Source organism: Chenopodium quinoa, unplaced genomic scaffold, assembly GCF_001683475.1.
Source record: "Chenopodium quinoa cultivar QQ74 unplaced genomic scaffold, ASM168347v1, whole genome shotgun sequence".
NCBI lineage: Eukaryota > Viridiplantae > Streptophyta > Magnoliopsida > Caryophyllales > Amaranthaceae > Chenopodium > Chenopodium quinoa.
This window is the reverse complement of record NW_018743919.1, coordinates 2,971,831-2,990,803: the sequence shown is the minus strand read 5'-3', so window position 1 is coordinate 2,990,803 and position 18,973 is coordinate 2,971,831. Positions and strand designations below refer to the sequence as shown.

At 34.9% G+C, this 18,973-nt stretch overlaps 3 protein-coding genes across 3 annotated transcripts; all 3 read left to right on the top strand.

Moving 5' to 3' along the window:
- Positions 1-981: 981 nt before the first annotated feature.
- On the top strand, positions 982-2,247 carry LOC110687523 (probable F-box protein At4g22030). Its single transcript, XM_021864182.1, has one exon. The coding sequence runs from the start codon at positions 982-984 to the stop codon at positions 2,245-2,247; it is 1,266 nt and encodes a 421-aa protein (XP_021719874.1).
- Positions 2,248-4,240: 1,993 nt separating this feature from the next.
- Positions 4,241-11,908, top strand: LOC110687388 (dihydrolipoyllysine-residue succinyltransferase component of 2-oxoglutarate dehydrogenase complex 1, mitochondrial-like). Its single transcript, XM_021864035.1, has 15 exons — positions 4,241-4,419; positions 4,640-4,689; positions 4,793-4,876; positions 7,761-7,821; positions 7,910-7,937; positions 8,080-8,147; positions 8,236-8,310; positions 8,431-8,486; positions 8,573-8,617; positions 8,727-9,011; positions 9,129-9,223; positions 10,161-10,251; positions 10,369-10,479; positions 11,146-11,340; positions 11,427-11,908. The coding sequence occupies exons 2-15, from the start codon at positions 4,645-4,647 to the stop codon at positions 11,616-11,618; spliced, it is 1,431 nt and encodes a 476-aa protein (XP_021719727.1). The 5' UTR covers positions 4,241-4,419; positions 4,640-4,644; the 3' UTR covers positions 11,619-11,908.
- A 667-nt stretch (positions 11,909-12,575) lies between these two features.
- Positions 12,576-17,877, top strand: LOC110687389. Its single transcript, XM_021864036.1, has 7 exons — positions 12,576-12,794; positions 14,434-14,699; positions 14,793-14,912; positions 15,026-15,184; positions 16,045-16,217; positions 17,050-17,155; positions 17,677-17,877. The coding sequence occupies exons 2-7, from the start codon at positions 14,463-14,465 to the stop codon at positions 17,704-17,706; spliced, it is 825 nt and encodes a 274-aa protein (XP_021719728.1). The 5' UTR covers positions 12,576-12,794; positions 14,434-14,462; the 3' UTR covers positions 17,707-17,877.
- The last annotated feature ends 1,096 nt before the right edge of the window (positions 17,878-18,973 follow it).

Sequence of the window (18,973 nt, the reverse complement as noted above, 5' to 3'; positions counted from 1 at the left end):
CTTCGTGAGAGTGAATTACGGTTTCGGTAAAAATTAGAAAAAGGGCAAAAGAGTCAAAGTAAAAATATTTGTGGGCTTTATGTGGAGATTTGCGGGCGACGTTTAACAAATCCCTTTCGTTTACCTTTTGCGAACCAAACTGCCCTAATAGAGTATAGAGGTAATAATGAGATTGTGAGCTGCCCAATTTCTGTGATTAAGTTTTTTCAAGCAGAATTACATACCAACTTGCAAAAGGTCGGTTTTAAACCATGTAACTTTAGATAATTAGTTGAGTATGAAAATACAGTTGAAGTAAAAAGGAACATTACTTTTTGTACGGACAATGTTTAGTAGGTGAATAGAAAGGGTCAGGAGGGGGTTTGGTCATGCATAGCCGAGAATGGGAAGGTGTTGAATTTCACATTTAAAAGCAGCAAAAGTCAACCCTATTGAGAAAGAGCGTTAAATTCACGTTTTGTATTTATACACCTTTGTTTGACCTTTAGTATTTTGATGTAATTCTTCTTTTATCTTAGTTGAATTCTTAACGTTGGTGACATAATTACATTGTATATGTCAATGCCAATTAAGCACTAACATGTCAAATATAAGACTTCATTTAGCTATATGGCAGTAAAGTGTGAATTATAAGCTTAGATAGCAGCCTCTAAATTAGAAAAAATCAAAGTGTCATGAGTTTTACTACATTAATGTTAAACTTTGAAGGGTCCATTATAATTACTCGTATTATCCAAATCAATGAATAGTTGAATATTATGGTATACAATCCATGAAAAAGTTTTCTCCTTTACTAGTCAATATTTAACATATTATTCAACATTTTGACCAAGTTTTCCTTTTTTTTTTTTTTTTTTTTTTTTTTGGCCCTTTCCTTAGATCTACCTTTGAACCACAAGTATTTATATATATAATCAACAGCACCAACCACACCACATTATTCAACAAACACAAGTTTCAACTCAAGATCTTCAAAAAAACATGGATTCCTTACAAAAATCCTCTACTTTTTCGTTATTTTCATTGAATTCGGTTTCTTCAAACAAATCAATGATCACAAGCTCAATTAGTGGTCCAAAATACTTAAGGTACCCCAAAATTACAGTCCCAAAACTACCAAATCATGCTCAAAAACAGCAGCTTATTGAACAGCTTGATAAGCTTACAACCAACCTTCCTTTAAGAGATGCAAAACCAATTACCATCACAACCACGAAAAACACGAAAGAAGCTATCAAACTATATACAATCTTAGAAGCTGTTAGTGATAGGATTGAGATGCATCAAAACATCGGTAACCAACGTGAGAATTGGAACTCCTTGTTGTTAAACTCCGTTAACATGATCACCTTAACCGCGGCTACAATGGCCGGTCTAGCCGAGGCTAGTGGACCTCACGGGTTAGGGTTGAAGGTGTCGGCAACATTACTCTTTGTTGCGGGCACAGGGATTCTTTTAATAATGAATAAGATTCAACCATCTCAGTTGGTAGAAGAGCAAAGAAACGCGGTAAGGTTGTTCAAGAGGCTTCAAAATAGTATCCAAACTACACTTTCTCTCCGAACACCAACTCAAGAAGATGTCGAGGAGGCCATGGCGAGCGTGTTAGCCTTGGATAGAGCGTACCCGTTGCCTCTCCTAGGCGCCATGATCGATAAGTACCCCAAGAGTTTAGAGCCTGCTGTGTGGTGGCCGTGTAAGAAACGATCAACTTCATCACTAAAACATAGTTCTTCTAAAGGTAATGAACAGAATGGATGGACTAGGGAGTTGGAGGATGATATACGAGAAATCGTAGGCGTGACAAAGAGCAAGGATGTTGAGGATTATGTTAGGCTAGGTAACAAGGCATTGAAGTTGAGCAAAATGTTAGCTGTCTCGGGGCCACTTCTGACCGGTGTTGCGGCCATGGGAGCTGCTTGTTTAGGCCATGGTGGACCGTGGGGAGGGCTCGTGGCGGGTGTGGCGGGGTCTATGGCAGCTGCAGTGAATACTATAGAGCATGGAGGACAAGTAGGAATGGTGTTTGAGATGTACAGAAATTGTGCTGGTTTTTTTAAGCTCTTGGAAGAAACTGTAAAGTCTACCTTGGAAGAAGGAGACTTACAAAAGAGAGAAAATGGAGAGGTTTTCGAGTTGAAGATGGCTTTGCATTTGGGTCGGAGCTTGTCTGAACTCCGGGAATTCGCCGACAAATCAAGAAGAAATGGAGGTTCTGTTGATGAGTTTGCTAGCAAGTTGTTTTAATCTGTTAGTTGTTGAGCAATTGTAACTAGAGAATTCTTTTATTCTTTCATAAATTTAGTTTGTTAATGTATGTTTAGGTGATTTTGTTGATGTATGAACATGAAATTGTATATAGCACACGTTTAGGGAAATGAAAATACTTGCATGTCATCAGTTGGATGTACATATAAATGTGAAAGCAAGTTTATGTATGAATGCAAGAGAAAAATAACATAACTTATGATTAAAAGCCGTAAAGATAATTGTAAATGACTAACTTGTTAGCTTCCTAACGAAACACTTTTGTAAATCTCTACAAAGAATAATTTTTGGATACAAGTTTACTCATGGACAAATTTTTTAAAAATTTGATCGTAAAAATAAGACTGCATCTGTTCTCTTTTGTTCTTTCTATGTAAAATTAAAGCTGAGAGAAAATTAGTTTAGAGATATTTTATGTTGTCCTCTGGGATAGATGAATCGACAAGTTTTATTTTACACGTCAATTTTTGTGGTTGAAGTGTGATATAAATGTTGCATTTGTTAAAGAACGAGAATGCATTGTTTGAGTGCTTGAGGAAAGACATCACTCCATTGTTCGACGAAGGAGATAAGAAAACAAGGCAGTTTTGCGGCCTAAGGTGCTGCTCATGGAGTCATGGGCGTGGATTTACACATGGCAAGGGGAGTGATAAGCCTCTCACTAGTGGCTCATACACTTTTGTAGTAAGGCAACTAGGAAAGGCACATTCAAAAGAATTCCTTGCCATTGGCCTGGCAAGGGCGGAGGCCACTAATGGAAATGCCTTAGGCAGTAGTAATTCAACTAGGTAGCATATTGGAGAGGTTGATTGCAGTGGGATCTGCAATTATTAGATAAACAATGACAACAATTGTTTGATATGCTAATGTCCTCGAAGAACAATGATGCTACAAGCAAATTGTTTGATATGCTAATGTCCTCAAAGAACAATGATGCTTCTAGCAAATCTGATGGTAAATTGATAAGTGTAGCTCTACTCATGGATTATTGACCACTGGTTATTAGAATCATATAACTAGGAATATTAATCTATTCAAGAGTGTGTACATAATTTTCTCTCTAGGTTGTTTACCCAAGATCGAGTAATCAAACAACGCCAAAAAGAAGGTCAAGTTTTGAGGTTTGTCTTGTATGTTCCTAGTTTGAATGTTAATCTTCATCTTGTGTTACGATTTGTGTCATATATAAAACCCTAATCGAAGCAGGTAAACAAAGTGACAAAGTATATTGGTTCAAGTAAAAAAAGTGTATTCATGCAAATCAAAGAACTATGATTGGCCAACAAGCATAATATCATCGTTGGCTTGAACATCTTTTCTGAAAATTTGTCTCATTTATTTATCATACTAAAGTTCATAATGAGAGCAACATTTTCGTGATTATAAAGACCTACCCTTGTGACATTCGTTTACTAGCTCATTAAATTAGATAAAAAAAATGTATTTTTTTCTAGTAAAGTGAATATAAAGCACATGACAATATAGCCATAGATAGAAACTGTTACTCAATTTTTTAGCATAGAAGAATGATTGTTTTCTGTTCATCATGTTGGTTGAATCTAGCATACTCCAATGACAGATCCAATTGAGGTTCAATGAGTTCCTGAACCCGACCATTTAAAATTTAAACAATAATAAAGCGTGTCAATTAAAAAAAAAAAGGGACAACAAAAACTTTTGTATATATCCGATACGAGGTAACTTTTATTGAATTTTGGGTAACTTTTAGACTTTTTTTGGATAACTTTGTCAATAAAGCATAAATAACTTTTATTCATATCAAGTAACTTATATATAGTGGGTAACTTTTGATCATTTTAAAGTAACATTATAACAAATGTACATTTTTTTTTTAATGTTTGTTTAGGGACAGAGATTAAAAAACAAAACAACGGCGACACATGGTCAATGGCCCAAGAGAAAAATTAAAAAAAATTTATTTAAATTATTTTCAGACAAAATATAGAACCTTCGCAAGTAAAGCCTTGAAGAAACACACAAACAAAAACTCAACCCCTTTCTTCTCCTGGCTACGCGGCGCTCGGCGAAACGGAGACAACCGACGAATACGGGAAACCATTTTTCTCCCAGACTTTATCTGCAACTCTTACTCTTTTTTTCGTATTAACTAATTGCGATTATTCATTTTAGGTAAACTTATTGTAACCATTTAATGTTTGATTAAATTTCAGATTTTAGACTAGATTTATGCGATTTCATTTTGTCATCTACTATATGTTTGAAGACTCTGGAAAAATAAGCGAAAATTTCTAGATCCGAATTTTGTTGTATGAATTTTTGATTGTTGAGTTTTCAAAATCAGATATTAGAGAAATATTGAAAATAAGTTGCGTTGATTTTGTTGTTGTAGACAATATGTTAGGGATTGCGCGGCGAAAAGCTGTTCGTGGTGGTGTTTCGGTAAAATAAATTGTGTTGATTTTTTTCTCTTGATTGTATTTTTTTTAATGTTTGTGTGATTTTGGCATTGATGGAAAATTGCTGTTGTTGCGATGTTTTTCAGGTGCTAGGGCGTCAAATTCAGAGGAATTCTGGACCATCTGCTCCAGCTTTCGGATCTCACGGCTATGCCACTGCTGCGAAAGAGGTAGTTCTTAGATAAAGGTCAATTAGATGGAAATTTGTGTTTTTATTGGTTAAGTTGAGGATTTTAGCTGGAATTTGTGTGTTTTTGCTAAGTTGAGGATTTTAGCTGGAATTTATGTTGTTTGAGTGTGGTTTTCCCTAGACTGGTCACCTCACGGGGTGCGGTTTAGGTTGCGAATGTGAATGTGAATGTTTTCATGTAGTAGTCATACTGTTGTTGTTTATGCCAATCTTTGCTGTGTAGATTGTGAAAGTATGAAAGCGGCTTGTTTTTGTAGTCGATACAGTACCTTTTGCTATGTGACCCTGTGTATGTCATGTTGTATGGACGAGGTTGAGGGTTTTGTTTTGTTTTGTGGAGTAGTGAGTACTTTTTTATGTAATTATTATAGTTCTCCTGATTTTGTAATTCCGGAACCTAATCTATAAATGCCATTGTTTTGGATGGAAAAAAGATCTTTGATGTTTTTTCTGCATGCTAAATTTTGGGATGGGATTATGTATCAGAATAAGAAATGCTGATTTTGATAAAGATAATTGTTATGAATGATTTTTCTTTCAAATTTCATGCCTAATACCTTTTCTTGTTTGGGTGAGTGAGTGAGAATATATCCTTACCAAAACAAATACTTTGTATTATACAAGAACAGTCTACACAGTACACGCACCTTAGACAAGTTTTACATAATTACATGCTAGGGAAACATGATGCTTTGATTTGATGGCCAATAGTTTGTGCGGATATTGGCCATTAAAAACTTCAATTTTGCTAAGATTTTCCTCTGCATTAGGTTTTGGTCTAGTTGATAAACAACAAATAGAATTGTGTATAGGTTCATTTTTATCAGCTTCAAACCTATCCTTGCACTAAACATGATTTTCATAGCCCAAATATCATTCATGACCATTGTTTATAATATCATTTATGATTTTGATCTTTTGAAGCATTGCTAGAGTAACCATTTTTCATACTTTCTTTTAGCTCAACAACTCACATACTCATTTCTGAGTCCAGTTTGCATTACTGTTAGGGTAGTAGTCACCCTGGCTAAAATATGAACCCTCTTTCACAGGTCAGTCTATAAGCAAGATGTCAAACATGTTTCCTTAGACCAGAAATATTCAAAATGAAGCACTTTTCAACCCCATGTCCTTTATGGACTTGATTTTACTAATGACTTCCCAATCTACAAGGAGATTCTTGGGGTGAATTGGCTGTCACCCAGCAAATAAGCCATGCATGATCCAACGCTTATTCCAACCGCAAGCTGGTGAGCATAATTAAATCAGCCTAATAAGAATGCATATGCACCATAACAAAGCTCGACAATTTAAGTTTGCCCATCAAAGGTGGATGCCTTCACTCTCCATATTTTTTCCCTTTAAACAACGTTTCAACAAGAGCATCACACTCAGCCGCCTTAATTCTCTTTTAAGACAAAGTAGCCCTTACCAAATTGATCTTATTGCATATTAGACATGTCTGGGATTCTAATATTCGCATCATAGCATTATGATAAGTAGCTTACTTAAACTAGTGTAATATTTACAGCAGTTCTATGAATAACATCAATTACAAGAGGACTGTTGTTATAGTCTATGCATGTTGTAAGGCACATCACAAAGATAATTGGTCCTGCACCTTTGGCATCCTTGATAAAAAAAAAATGACTCTGCTTTTTCCCTACCCAGGACAAGTATTACAAGCATGAAAACAAACTTGTTATGATCCTACTCTTTTAGCCACTTGATCTTGGATTGTTGCCTCAAAGGCTATCTTCAGCTCGAGGCTAGGATATTTGTACTTCCTAGATATACATCACTGGCTAAATAAGTCTGAAGTCATTTTGCAGCATTGATTGACATTTAACAAGCTTCTGGAAAGCCTTATTGGCATTTTTTTTAATCATCAAACAAGGTTCAAACAGCTAAAGATCTTAAATTTTTATTCAATACCTTTTCAAATTAGTGCAACTTGAAATATGTACATTGTGCTTCCAAACATTCTCAAGTCCCTAATTCTTTCCTTGAAACTAGGTCCTCTAGTCCACATATTGCCATATTGGAAAGGACAGCTCCAGATATAGTATGATTTCCAAATAGACTGGCTAGGGCTGTGATAAAATCTCTACTGTCTTATACTCTTATCATGTTTTCTGATTTTCCATGCTCAGCTCAGTATGCACTGACATGATTCAAGAAGTGAGATAATTTCACATTTATCTTGCAAAACAGATATTTAGATCTCTCAATTATCTGGGTGGTTATAAATGTAAAGTAGCTAATCACCGGACTGCGATATTAATTTATTGGTCAAAAAATCTTGTGTGGACCTGGTTCACAATAATATTATTGTGAACCCGAGGTTTATACACACGTAACCGACTTTAAATGGAATATAGTGACTCTAGTTTTAACATAACAACCTAATTTTTAACATAATAACTTTTATTAAAACTTGTGTGACATTTAATATCATTGTGAACCTGAAATACGACGTTATGTTAAACATAGTGACCCTAATTTTAACATAGTAACCTTTACTATTTATATTGACCGGTATATAACAAATTTTATTAAAACAAATAAAATAATTCTTATACCCTTAATAATATCACAATGACTTTTATTTCAACATAATAACCTTTATTTTAATATAGTGATCTTTTTTTTATATCTAAAATAACCATAGTGTCTCTAATATTAGTGGTCCACAATAAATTAGTGTGGACCAAGTTCATTTAAGAGTGTATCTTTATTGGTGTGGTTGTGGTTAATATAATCATATATTCTTAATCCTGACTAACAATTCATGTATTAGCAGAGATTTGTTTGGATGATTACTTAGTAATTCTTATTTGCTAAATGTGCATGTTATTGTGTAGACTTTGCATCTCAGACAAGGATCGAATCTCGTCAGGATTATTGGTTTACATGGGAATTTGGGTATGTCTCCTTACAATTAACAAACTAATTGATTATGAAAGTATGATGCATGTTCTGAAATCTAAATCGTCCTCCATACTTATCACAGGTTGTCAGACTAGTCTTAGGTCGCTAAGGTTTGTTTGTCGCTTTGCCTTAAATAATTCCTTTACCTATTCTAATGACAAAAAATTTATATGTTGCTATATGAGCTGATGTCAATTCATCCATGACATTTGGACTTAGCTTATATTTGTTTATTTATGTATGGATGCGCAGGGAAGTTGGATCTTGTTTGCAACCTGGTCCTTCTAGGCAAATATGGAAGAGGTCCTACTCATCAGATGGTGGGATAATGTCTATTTAGTGATCCCTGTTGATATTCTTTGCACCTAGCTGGTGGTTATATAATCAAGTTTGTTATTTCCGATACAGGTGATGTTGTGGAAGCCGTTGTACCTTTCATGGGAGAGTCTATTACTGATGGCACTTTGGCTTCATTTTTAAAGCGTATGTCTTTCTGATTCATAATGTTTTGTGAGGAAAAGTTTAGTTAGTTGGCCAAGGAGGCTTAGGCTCATCTTTTCTTAAAATTATATCTCATGCAACTCAATATCGTACTTTAATCAGATCCTGGAGACCGTGTTGAAGTTGATGAGCCAATTGCTCAAATTGAAACAGATAAGGTATCCTTTTGGAATATATTGCCACCTTGTTGGTGTAATTTTTCACTGATTAAAAAAGGGGTAGGCTAATTTTTGTATTTTATTAGGTCACTATGGATGTTGGTAGTCCTGAAGCTGGAATCATTCAACAGGTATGTGAATTAGTCTCAATAATTATTCTATATTTCTTGGGTAATGCTCTGGTCCTTTTTTGAACACTGCACCCACTTGTTGACTAATGTGGCTTTCCTATAACTTTAGCTTCTGGCCAAAGTTGGTGATACTGTAGAGCCTGGCACTAAGATAGCTATCATTTCAAAATCTGGCGATCACGCACATGTAGCTCCATCCGAGGCACCAACCAACAAGGCTGATGCAACTAATAAGGACAAGACGGATGAGAAGGTAAAAGCTAAAACTCCTGCTCAAGAAAAGCCTGTATCAAAAGATTCTGCTCCCAAGGAAAAGCCTAAAGCTCCTTCTCCACCATCTACAAAACCCTCACCATCAGAACCTCAACTACCTCCCAAGGACAGAGAGAGAAGGGTATGTGAATTTCTTTTGCCAAAATCATTTGGGATGGTTACTTGTATTCGTAAATCTTTGATGACTGAATCATTGATTTAGAAGTTCATTGTTTTTTGAACTTGTGATTATATTTAGGTTCCAATGACAAGACTAAGAAAGCGAGTTGCTACCCGTTTGAAAGACTCTCAGAACACTTATGCCATGTTGACTACTTTCAATGAAGTTGATATGTAAGCTATAACTTCTCTGATGTAATTAATATAAGTTGAATATATTGTTTAAAATTTGCTAAGTTAAACCATTAATTTTCTTGTATATTGTAATGCAAGGGGGAAAAAAAATCTAAAATTTACTGTAAATATTGAAATAATAAGTAATTAGTTGATTCACTTCCAAATTTTGAGTAATTTTGTAGTGCTCTTGTGCTGAAAAAACTAACAAATATGACGTATGGTACTACACAAATCTCTGATTTCGCAGCTTTAGTTATCATTGTAGTTTCTCTTCTCTGCCATTTTTAAAACTCTATTCTTCATGACATGATTAACATCTACGGCATAGATGAGTTTATAACGAAGGAACTTTCTTCTCTGGGAATTTCATATACTCCACTGGAGTAACAGCCATAAAATTGGGTGTTGTGTACCTGTGGCAACCAAAAACTGTTGGTACAGTAGTTATTTCGTTGGCCTTTTAGAGGTGTATACACATTCTGGTGTCTAAATTAACTCAATCCTCCACCGAGAAAGGTTCATTCAAATGGAATGAATGAATGATCACTAGCTTTTATAGCAGCGAGTAAGTAGTATTTATGTGCTTTCTGTGATTTAATATAACAGTTCTAGTTAAGAAAATGAATGTGTCACTTTTACCTCACACCTTGTCCCGAAAATTGGATACATTTTGATGTATTAAATATATAAAGGAATATCAAAGAAATATATATTCATGCATACTTTTCACTGATTAGTGTGATTACCAATGCTTAAGGACACATTTTTGGTTTTACACAATCCAATGTAATTTTAACCATGTTTTCTAACAGCTCAAATTAGAAGTCCATCTTTTTAAATAAGTTGTAGTAGAAGCTTATTATTGCATCTCTACATTGAGAGGGTAATGATTTGTCATTTAATATGCCTAATGTGGACAATATAATTTTGTTAGGACAAACTTGATGAAGCTGCGCTCTGATTATAAAGATGCCTTTGTTGAAAAGCATGGAGTGAAGTTGGGATTCATGTCAGGATTTGTCAAAGTACGTCATTTTCTTTGTTGTGGTTTTTTGCTATGCGATTGGTTAGAATTGCTAATGCTGTTTTTTTTTTTTTTTTTTTTTTTTTTTTTTTTTTTTTTTTTTTATTGTGATTTCTAGGGGGCAGTGAGTGCACTCCAGAGCCAACCTATTGTTAATGCTGTTATTGATGGGGATGACATCATATACCGAGAATATATTGATATTAGTATCGCTGTGGGCACTCCTAAGGTCTGCTTTTGATCCATCATATCTAGTATATTCTTATATATACATTTTTTTAAAATTAAAACCTGGAAAGAAAAGATATCTATACACTTAGGGATCCAATGTAATGCCTTTGTAAATTTGCGACAAATTCCATACTTCTAGCTATTTGTCAAACTTGCTGATGGACTGGACACTGTAGATACCGTATGATATGCATTGAATTGTGTTATAAAGCCAAATAATAAGTGAATTAGATTACCACTCTTCATTTTTTACGTGGTCTATGGAGGAGTAGAATACAGTATTGGAAAACCAGAAGAATTGTTCTCTTGTAAGTGATGTGTAAATCATAATCATTGATCGAGACCACTATTCTAAAATATACATTTGTTGTCATTTCTCACTCATTTAGTCATTTTTCAGCTTGAGAGAATATTAATATTATCATGACCTTCATTGAGTGGTTTACCATCTTTACATTCAGATAAACTGTATTGAATTTGTACATACAATTATATCGCGCATATGCTGTAAAGTCAAGTGGAGTTGGCTTATTTGGTTTATATGATTTTCCTTAAAGTTAGATGTGCTCATTTATCTACTATTAGTTACCCAAACATTTAGGGTGCCTTTGCACGACGTCAACTGTAGTTATCTCTAACTTGGATACTGATTTGTTGCTTCTAGGGTCTTGTGGTACCTGTTATCCGAGATGCGGACAAAATGAACTTTGCTGATATAGAAAAGGGAATCAACTCTCTTGCCAAGAAGGCCAATGAGGGCACAATATCGATCGATGAGATGGCTGGAGGATCATTCACAATATCTAATGGTGGTGTTTATGGAAGCCTTCTGAGTACCCCAATTATCAACCCTCCACAGGTCAGAGGATTTCTCATATTTCATATGTATTAGAGAGTAATGCACAAACTTTTTTTATCAGTCTAATGTTCTTTTCAATTTGGCAGTCAGCAATATTGGGCATGCACTCAATTGTGAACCGTCCAATGGTGGTTGGTGGTCAGGTAGTTTCACGGCCAATGATGAATGTTGCTCTGACATATGATCACAGGCTGATTGATGGAAGAGAGGCTGTCCTCTTTTTGCGCCGCGTCAAGGATGTGGTGGAGGATCCCAGAAGGTTGCTTCTTGATATATGAGAGGGAATGTGGTTCCGTTTTTCAGTCATAGTAAAATAAATTTCCATGTCTTGTAATCACATAATTTTGGGGGTCAAGATCTTCCCTACCTTTATTTATAACTGGTGCATTATGTTTTTGGCATATTTCTCAAGTACCTAGGGATGTAATTGTAGACTCCCTTGCTCGATTATTCTGAAAATTTTGAGATTTTACTCTTTCAGGAAGAGTACGATACACCCTTATAATAGTTTGTAATTTTTGGGCAATAATGACTACTGAGTTGATGATTTCGGTCTTGAATTGATGAACTGCTTTTATCTTCATTTTAACAGCGTAATTGTGCGTGGATTAATGGCATGTGCTTTTGACGAAGGTAATTGGAGTGCAGGAAGTCTCCTTCCCTATGTGCTCAAGAGAGTGCTCAGTAGAGTATCACTGCTTCGTTATTATTGCACTGATTTATCAGAATACAAAAAATATGGAGTGAAAGAAGTTTTTTAAGCGGCTAAAAGGAGTGTAACTGTGTAAGTGGTTTCGGTTGCTAATACAGTATAACACACAGAAACAAATTTATACTTTGTGTTAGATTTGATTATTATAGTATATTCGTTGTTTTTGTTAATACAAGACACAAACATTTGTGAATTTTGATCTTGGTTGGACTGAATGTGAACATGCGAGTTGCAAAATTTTAGGGTTCAAGGTATTATAGTGCACCCAATAAAAATACCGAGTAAGTGAACTTTGCACCCGTGAATGTGAACATGAACTTGCTTGGGACATCTAACCAATGGGTTTAGGTTAAGTCCAGCGGCATGGCACAGCCTATGAGCCTAAGACCATTGTTAAGTTTAGCCAAAAAAAAAAAAAAAAAAAAAAAAAAAAAATAATAATAATAATAATAATAATAAAGTAAACAACGACAAATGCAGCGATCTGGAGAAAATAGATAGTCAAAATTTTCAGTCTTTCTATCACCAGAAAAAAAATGAGAAAAGATCTTTCCTTTCATTTTCCGATCAATCATATTTCAAAATTCCACAAAAATATTTTGGAACCATACAATAAGTTGGTGGTTTGCATAAATCCCCAACTGATCCTTCTTCTATCCTCTCTCTAAATAATTGTCCAAGGTTATTTTTTCTTTCAGGTTGCTCTAGTAATTTCACAGGCAATCATATTTCCCCAGAAAAGGTGACTTAATTTATTTATTTTTTATTTTTTATTTTGTGAATAACTTGCCATTTTTTATTGCTTTGATTTTTACTTGATATTATATATTCTTGACTTAGGATTATTTGCCATTTTCTTCATTACCCATGCTTTGATTTATGCCATTTATTCTTATGTTAAAGTTGTAGTCTTTTGTAATTTTTATTATTAGTTCTGATTAAGGACTATGGATAACTGTATTAGAAGCTATAATTAGTAGTATACAATATGCTGAATAGCATAGTTGAACGCTTGATTATGTCATGAATTCCTAAATCAATATCATAGAAGCTATTCTGCATTTTGGGTTCTGAACTTAGTCTGAGATGATTCAATTATACCAGGTCAATCATAACCAGTAAGATAAGGCTTTGATATGAAGTTTATTTCAGTCGAATTGCCGAGATGGTGGAAACAGCATGAATCAATGTTAGATGATGAGTCATTTTTAGGATTGTCTTTAAGGGTTCAACTATAGAGGACTTATTAAATCTCATCGAAAGGCAACTATATCCAATGGTGGAATTCCTTGTTAATATTGGGGGTCCAGAGAGTTTGGGTGGTCTGGTTTTAAAAGAATAGCAGCAACTTATGGAGGCATCCCATGTTGGTCATGCTTAATGAGTGTCTAGCAAAGTGAACATCTTAATTTTTTGTTCCAAGCAAAAAAGTCTTCTTTCCTTATAAATGTGATTGCTGCTGTTAAAGCATGGTTGTGCTTACATGTATGCTGCTTACCTAACTTATTGTCCCATAGTACTCCTGTGTGAGAGAGATGGTTGTCGATGCAGCCAAACCTTTATTTACTAGCCACGAGCTGGGTTAGTAGAATAGTAGCCCTTCCTTACAATTTTGTAAGGTCAGAACTAGGAAAAGTAAATGTATGATTCAATAATTTTATCTTGTGACTCATGGCTTGCTTTAGTGGAATCATTCCCGAAGTGTGGAGATGTGAATTTGAAAGAAGAGGTCATTATCTACATAACTATATGATTTAAGGTTTTCTATGTGAGCAAATAGTACTAGTTTAGCGAGGTCTAGCAGGATAAACCTACAGAACTGAATGAAGTTACAGCAAACATAAAACCTTGGTATGAGATCTGCTGTGATTGACTAAGCACACAACTTACACTATAAGTAGTGCCTTTGAAGAGAAGCACTACTTTAGTCGCAAAAGGCTTCTAAAAGCTGGTGATAAAAGATTATTTTTCTTGGAAGAATTATTTTAACAGAATACACCGTTTATAATGGGATTTGGACAATGCTCTGTATATTCCAGTTGTTTGGTCAATAGGGAGCCTTGCCATCCCTAGACCCCTAGCTTTGATGACTTTTTCCTCATAGCATGATCTGGCATTAAGCTGATTTCTGGATCTCATAAGGATACAGAACTAAAATTTGCACATTACTTGTTAATAATCAGAGAAATTCTGAGTGACTCTTAACTTATTCTAGGAATGACTCTATGTATCATTGACCTACTCACCATAATAACACCTACATGAAGTAAAGACTTTAAGAAACAAACCTATGAACTTTTGTGAACTTTAAAACGGACTTTAAGAAACTATTAGTGTATGTGGTTCTAAAACACTTTTGGTCTTGGATTGGCGATTTGCAGCTTGAAGACACATATATCATGGTTCAACCATGCTGACGGTGCATGCCGGGGGAGCTATTGGAAACTGCTTGAGTTACGTGGATAGCAATATATTTCAGGAATTCGGCCTTCCCAAGACTGCAAATGTCATACCATTGCTCAGTCCTCTAAGCTGTCCTAGTCAATCAAGTCTTTCCAATACCGAAGGTCTGCGCAAGTGCTTTCTTTCCAGACAAGGGTATGGACGATTGAAAGTCTCTCAGGACACTCTTCCCAAGAGGTGGCTGGTATGCATAGTCGATTTTAAATTTAAATATTCCTTTTAACAATCTGGTTTTGGTTGCTTATATACATACATATTTATGTATCACTTGATGCAGTGCCGGTCTTCAGATCCAACTTCATCAGATGATGAATATCGTTCATCAACTAATATTGCTGTCAGCTTATTTAGACGGTACAGAAATGTGATTGATCGTGGTGGCATTGATAATTTAAAGGTTAGGAATTCCTTTAAACTTATATTTTTCTTCTACTCACATTGCTATACTATATTCATTTTATATTTAGTTAATATTTTCTTTGAATTTCCTTTCATGCTTTGATGATATAGGAATTCATTGAAGCTGGGGTGAATGCATATGCATTAGGATGCACTGATGAAGGTTTGAGGAAAGAGCTGGCAAATATGAAGGAATCTGGAGTTACAATAGAATCAATGGAAAATTATGGAGGAAGTACCAGTCTGAAGTCTAAAATATTATCTGAGGAAGTGAGTTGTGCGTACCATTGCACCTTGAACTGCTATATGTATCTTTAAATGAGTGGTTGATGAATTCTGTTGTGTTCTGGAATCCTGTGATTTTGCTTTAGAACCATTTTTACTGGCTTCTGTGGTTCATATGGTGCTACATCTAGACCCCTTAAACAGGTGATGAGGTTAGTTATGGTTTAGTTAGTGTGTGGTTTGGATCAATTGCAAGTCTAATCAAATAATTTCCGTCTGAAAGTTGATTGGGCAGGACCCAAAGTTTTCAATATAAGGTTGCTTCTTGTCAGTTGGAGACATTAGCAAGATTTTTAAAACCCCTTGTACAAGTGCCTATTATGTTACCATTTCTCTGCTTAAACTTGTGTACAGTTAAACACTAATTCTAAAATTAGAAAATTAACTGCCTTTGGTATTTCAACACTTTAACTACCTCTCACCCATTTGGTCAATGCAAAGTGTAAAATTTTCTTTTAAGGTAATTAGTGTACTGTGTACCGGCTACCGAGCCTATGAAAGTAGCTTGGCCCTATCTTTCAACTCAAACACAGAACACTTTGGGGCTTTGGGCTTCACCTCCTACTTTTTGAGTTGTTTAACAATGATCAAATCTAGGCCCTATCATTAGGACTTTATTTGTTTCTAACTCAAAAGTTATTATTCTCTGATCTATATGTTTTCCTCTGTGTGTGTTTTTGACATTTAGATGCTCAAAACTCTGTTATCTGATTATAAGTGACCAGTAGCCTTGCTGCCCACCTCTTGCCTAAAAGGCGAATATTTTTCTCGACATCTTGGTCATTTTGTATTTTTGAGCTGGGATTTGTTGACTAGTGCACTTTTTTTGTGCATATTTAATGCAGGTTGATGAGTGTATTCTTTGGTTGAGCATTATATTCATCACCATCTTGTGTACACCACAACCAACAGTTGTTAGATGGTCTGCTTCACCTCCAGTTTCTGAAGATGTATTACACCTGTGGAAAGGCTTTTGTGCAATCATTGCAAATGCATATTATATGAGGGGAATGGCTTGGTAAGTGATATCTTTTATCATCTATTTTAAAGATTAACTATTTATCATGTTGAATTGTTGCGTACAATGTAGTGGGGTTCACCTAATACATTTGCTCCTCTTCCTTAGTCCACAATCTCCACTGATCTTATTGTGTTCTGAAGAATGATTTCATATGCTGAGGAAACTTTGCCTATCTTGGCACTCTTTTCCCGGTCAATATATCCATTGAACTATTCATCTTCTTTTTTTTTTTTTCCTTCTATAGAAAATAGCGAAAATGTTATGTGGTTTGTGGTGTACCCCAAACTCCTCAAAGTAGCTCTCTTTCTTCTATACAGCGTTACTTTAAAAAGATTTTTACTGTAACATAGATCCAGGAGGCCAAGCTACTTATTTGAAACTGTTCATCAAAACTAAAGTGCTAAACTATCCAATATAAATTGCCCATGGGTTTTATGGTTTTTAACCGGTTGCCTTCCAAAGGAGTGAATTTTCTCTCTAGTTACCATACCATGATACCATCCATGTTATAGAAGAACTTTTTGAAGAAAACTTGCTCCCCAAATTCCCCAGTAATTGGATTCTCAGTTACTGAAGAAATGAAGAGAATCCCTATTCATTCGAAAAGGTGAAGATCTTAGCAAACATACGTTTATCAAATGTTGTATAAACTCCATTTGCTATTCATTGGCCTAACTTGTTTTTAAACATAGTTCCATTTTAGTAATGTTGCATACTCGTATAGTATGTGCTATTTCACTTTGTTCCAAATATAGTGTTTACTTTCCTACCAATTGATGATTTTATACTACAAGTTTTTTACTGAGGCTCCTTTTCTCATGACTGAAAGGCTCCCTGTCAAGACTCTTCAATTAGAGCAGATGGCAGTGGCGGGGCATGCTGAGGAACCTTCTGTTGTTGCAAGTAGAATGCGTTTGGTATTCAGTACCCTTGAGGTGAGTCTTCTTATTCTCTTTTTCCCTCTCCATAGCTGCCACTTTCTTCATTGTAGGATGCCTCAATACATAGTTGTTTGTTTCATGACATTCTGTTGTGAGCTTTTGCTTGAAAGCATACTTGACATGCAGAAGTTGTGTGAACTTTTTTCGGTGGTAGAATTTTCTATTGAAAGGGCATGATTCAATTAAGTTACATGTGATAGTCAACACATCAGAAACAGTCTGTCGTATAAAATCTCTAGAATTTGCTGATCTCATTTTGCGCTTATCTTTATCTTCTTGATCTGAGGATGATTACTCGTAATATGAAAGGTTTAGAGCTAGTGGTTATGGGGTAGAAAAGGTTTAAGTAAGGAGCCTGATAGTGATGAACCCCACCTTTCTCCTTCAATTTAGAGACTTTTGAGGACTCTTAGGTTTGAGCTTACTTTTCTCAATAAAAATAATGTGCCCAGGATTCTGTCTATCGCGATTTTATGTTAATCCGAGAATTCTTACTCAAGTTCTGGTTAATGCAGGTGGTTAGTCCACAGTGGCCTCAGGCGTAACTGTACATCATTTTTGAAGGGTGAGGATCTTAGTTATCTGTTCACAGTGGCAAAAATGCGGTTGTAAATCCTATATGTGCATTGTAATGAGTATATATCATATTGCTCTATAGTGTATGCTTCAAAGAACCCTTCATCGATCTTTATTATAAATTTTCTTTAATTTATTTAGTTTTTAATTTTTTTTATTATTTTTTTTTGGGTTTCAATTGCTTTTTGAGTAACTCGGCAATTTATGGGGGATAGATATATCATTAGTTTTAAACAAGAGAACAAGATTCAACAAAAAGTGACCTAATAAGCGTCTAAACTTTATAAAACTGAATTGAATTAATAAACTTAGCACAAAACAAAAAATATAAGTGTATGGTCTAAACTAATGCTATATTTAATGTGGCGCCACTCATGTGAAGTGCTAATGTGTGTTGTGCACCTATAGTCAAGTATCACTTTAGATGTACCAAACACTTAGGTGTATGTATAAGAATTTATCCGATTCATAATATATTTCTCATCCTCACCATATTTAATATATTATCTCAAAGTCGGGATCAAATATATAATTATGTAAACCTATTATAGCACTAATACTCTAATAAGGTCTGCTTTCTATCACATAGGATAAACGGATCAAAGTCTTAGGGTAAATATATATGGTTCAATACTTCAATGTCCACTAAGAATTGTTAACGCATTACTCCATCGTGAAGGAAAAAATTGCTACTAGAGAGTAGTTCAAAATCAAACAGTGTCATTTGAACAGTTTCTTAATCCAAGTAAAAGTGTTAATACTGTTTCAATGTATGTTTTTCTCTTAAAAATAATAATGATGATAAACAAAGTTTTCTTAATTTTTATGTATACGCAATTTTTTTTTACCTGTATTGTTGGAAGCTTGGAATGCAGCTGGCTCTACTGTACAGTACGAAACATAATGTGGTGGAGAGCAACAATCTGCTATCAGCTGATCAAACAAGCTAAAATCTAGAGTTTTGATGGTTCCTAATGTAGTGTTACTGTAAGAGATTATTTGTTTAGCTACTTGAGAAGCTTATAAGGCGGCTCATATTGTAGCTCATCTCCACCCAATAATATTCTCTACTAGTTTGGGTTGGATGTGGTTTTTTTGTGTTGTTGAAGATATTATATTATAGCAGACTATTGTCTAGCTGTTGACTAAAATTAAAAGTCTCAGTCGCGTTTTTATAAAAAGAAAAAAAGAAATGGTCAAATGTTTGCAGTTTAGGTTAGTAAAAAAAAAATACAA

Bases quoted from the DNA above. Each gene is read 5' to 3' on its own strand.
- LOC110687523 (XM_021864182.1), top strand. From the start codon at position 982: ATGGATTCCTTACAAAAATCCTCTACTTTTTCGTTATTTTCATTGAAT.
- LOC110687388 (XM_021864035.1), top strand. From the start codon at position 4,645: ATGTTAGGGATTGCGCGGCGAAAAGCTGTTCGTGGTGGTGTTTCG. The intron at 8,148-8,235 runs GTGGGATAATGT...TTTCCGATACAG, and splicing joins GAGGTCCTACTCATCAGATG to GTGATGTTGTGGAAGCCGTT. The intron at 9,012-9,128 runs GTATGTGAATTT...GATTATATTTAG, and splicing joins CCAAGGACAGAGAGAGAAGG to GTTCCAATGACAAGACTAAG.
- LOC110687389 (XM_021864036.1), top strand. From the start codon at position 14,463: ATGCTGACGGTGCATGCCGGGGGAGCTATTGGAAACTGCTTGAGTTAC. The intron at 14,913-15,025 runs GTTAGGAATTCC...TTGATGATATAG, and splicing joins GTGGCATTGATAATTTAAAG to GAATTCATTGAAGCTGGGGT. The intron at 16,218-17,049 runs GTAAGTGATATC...CATGACTGAAAG, and splicing joins TATATGAGGGGAATGGCTTG to GCTCCCTGTCAAGACTCTTC.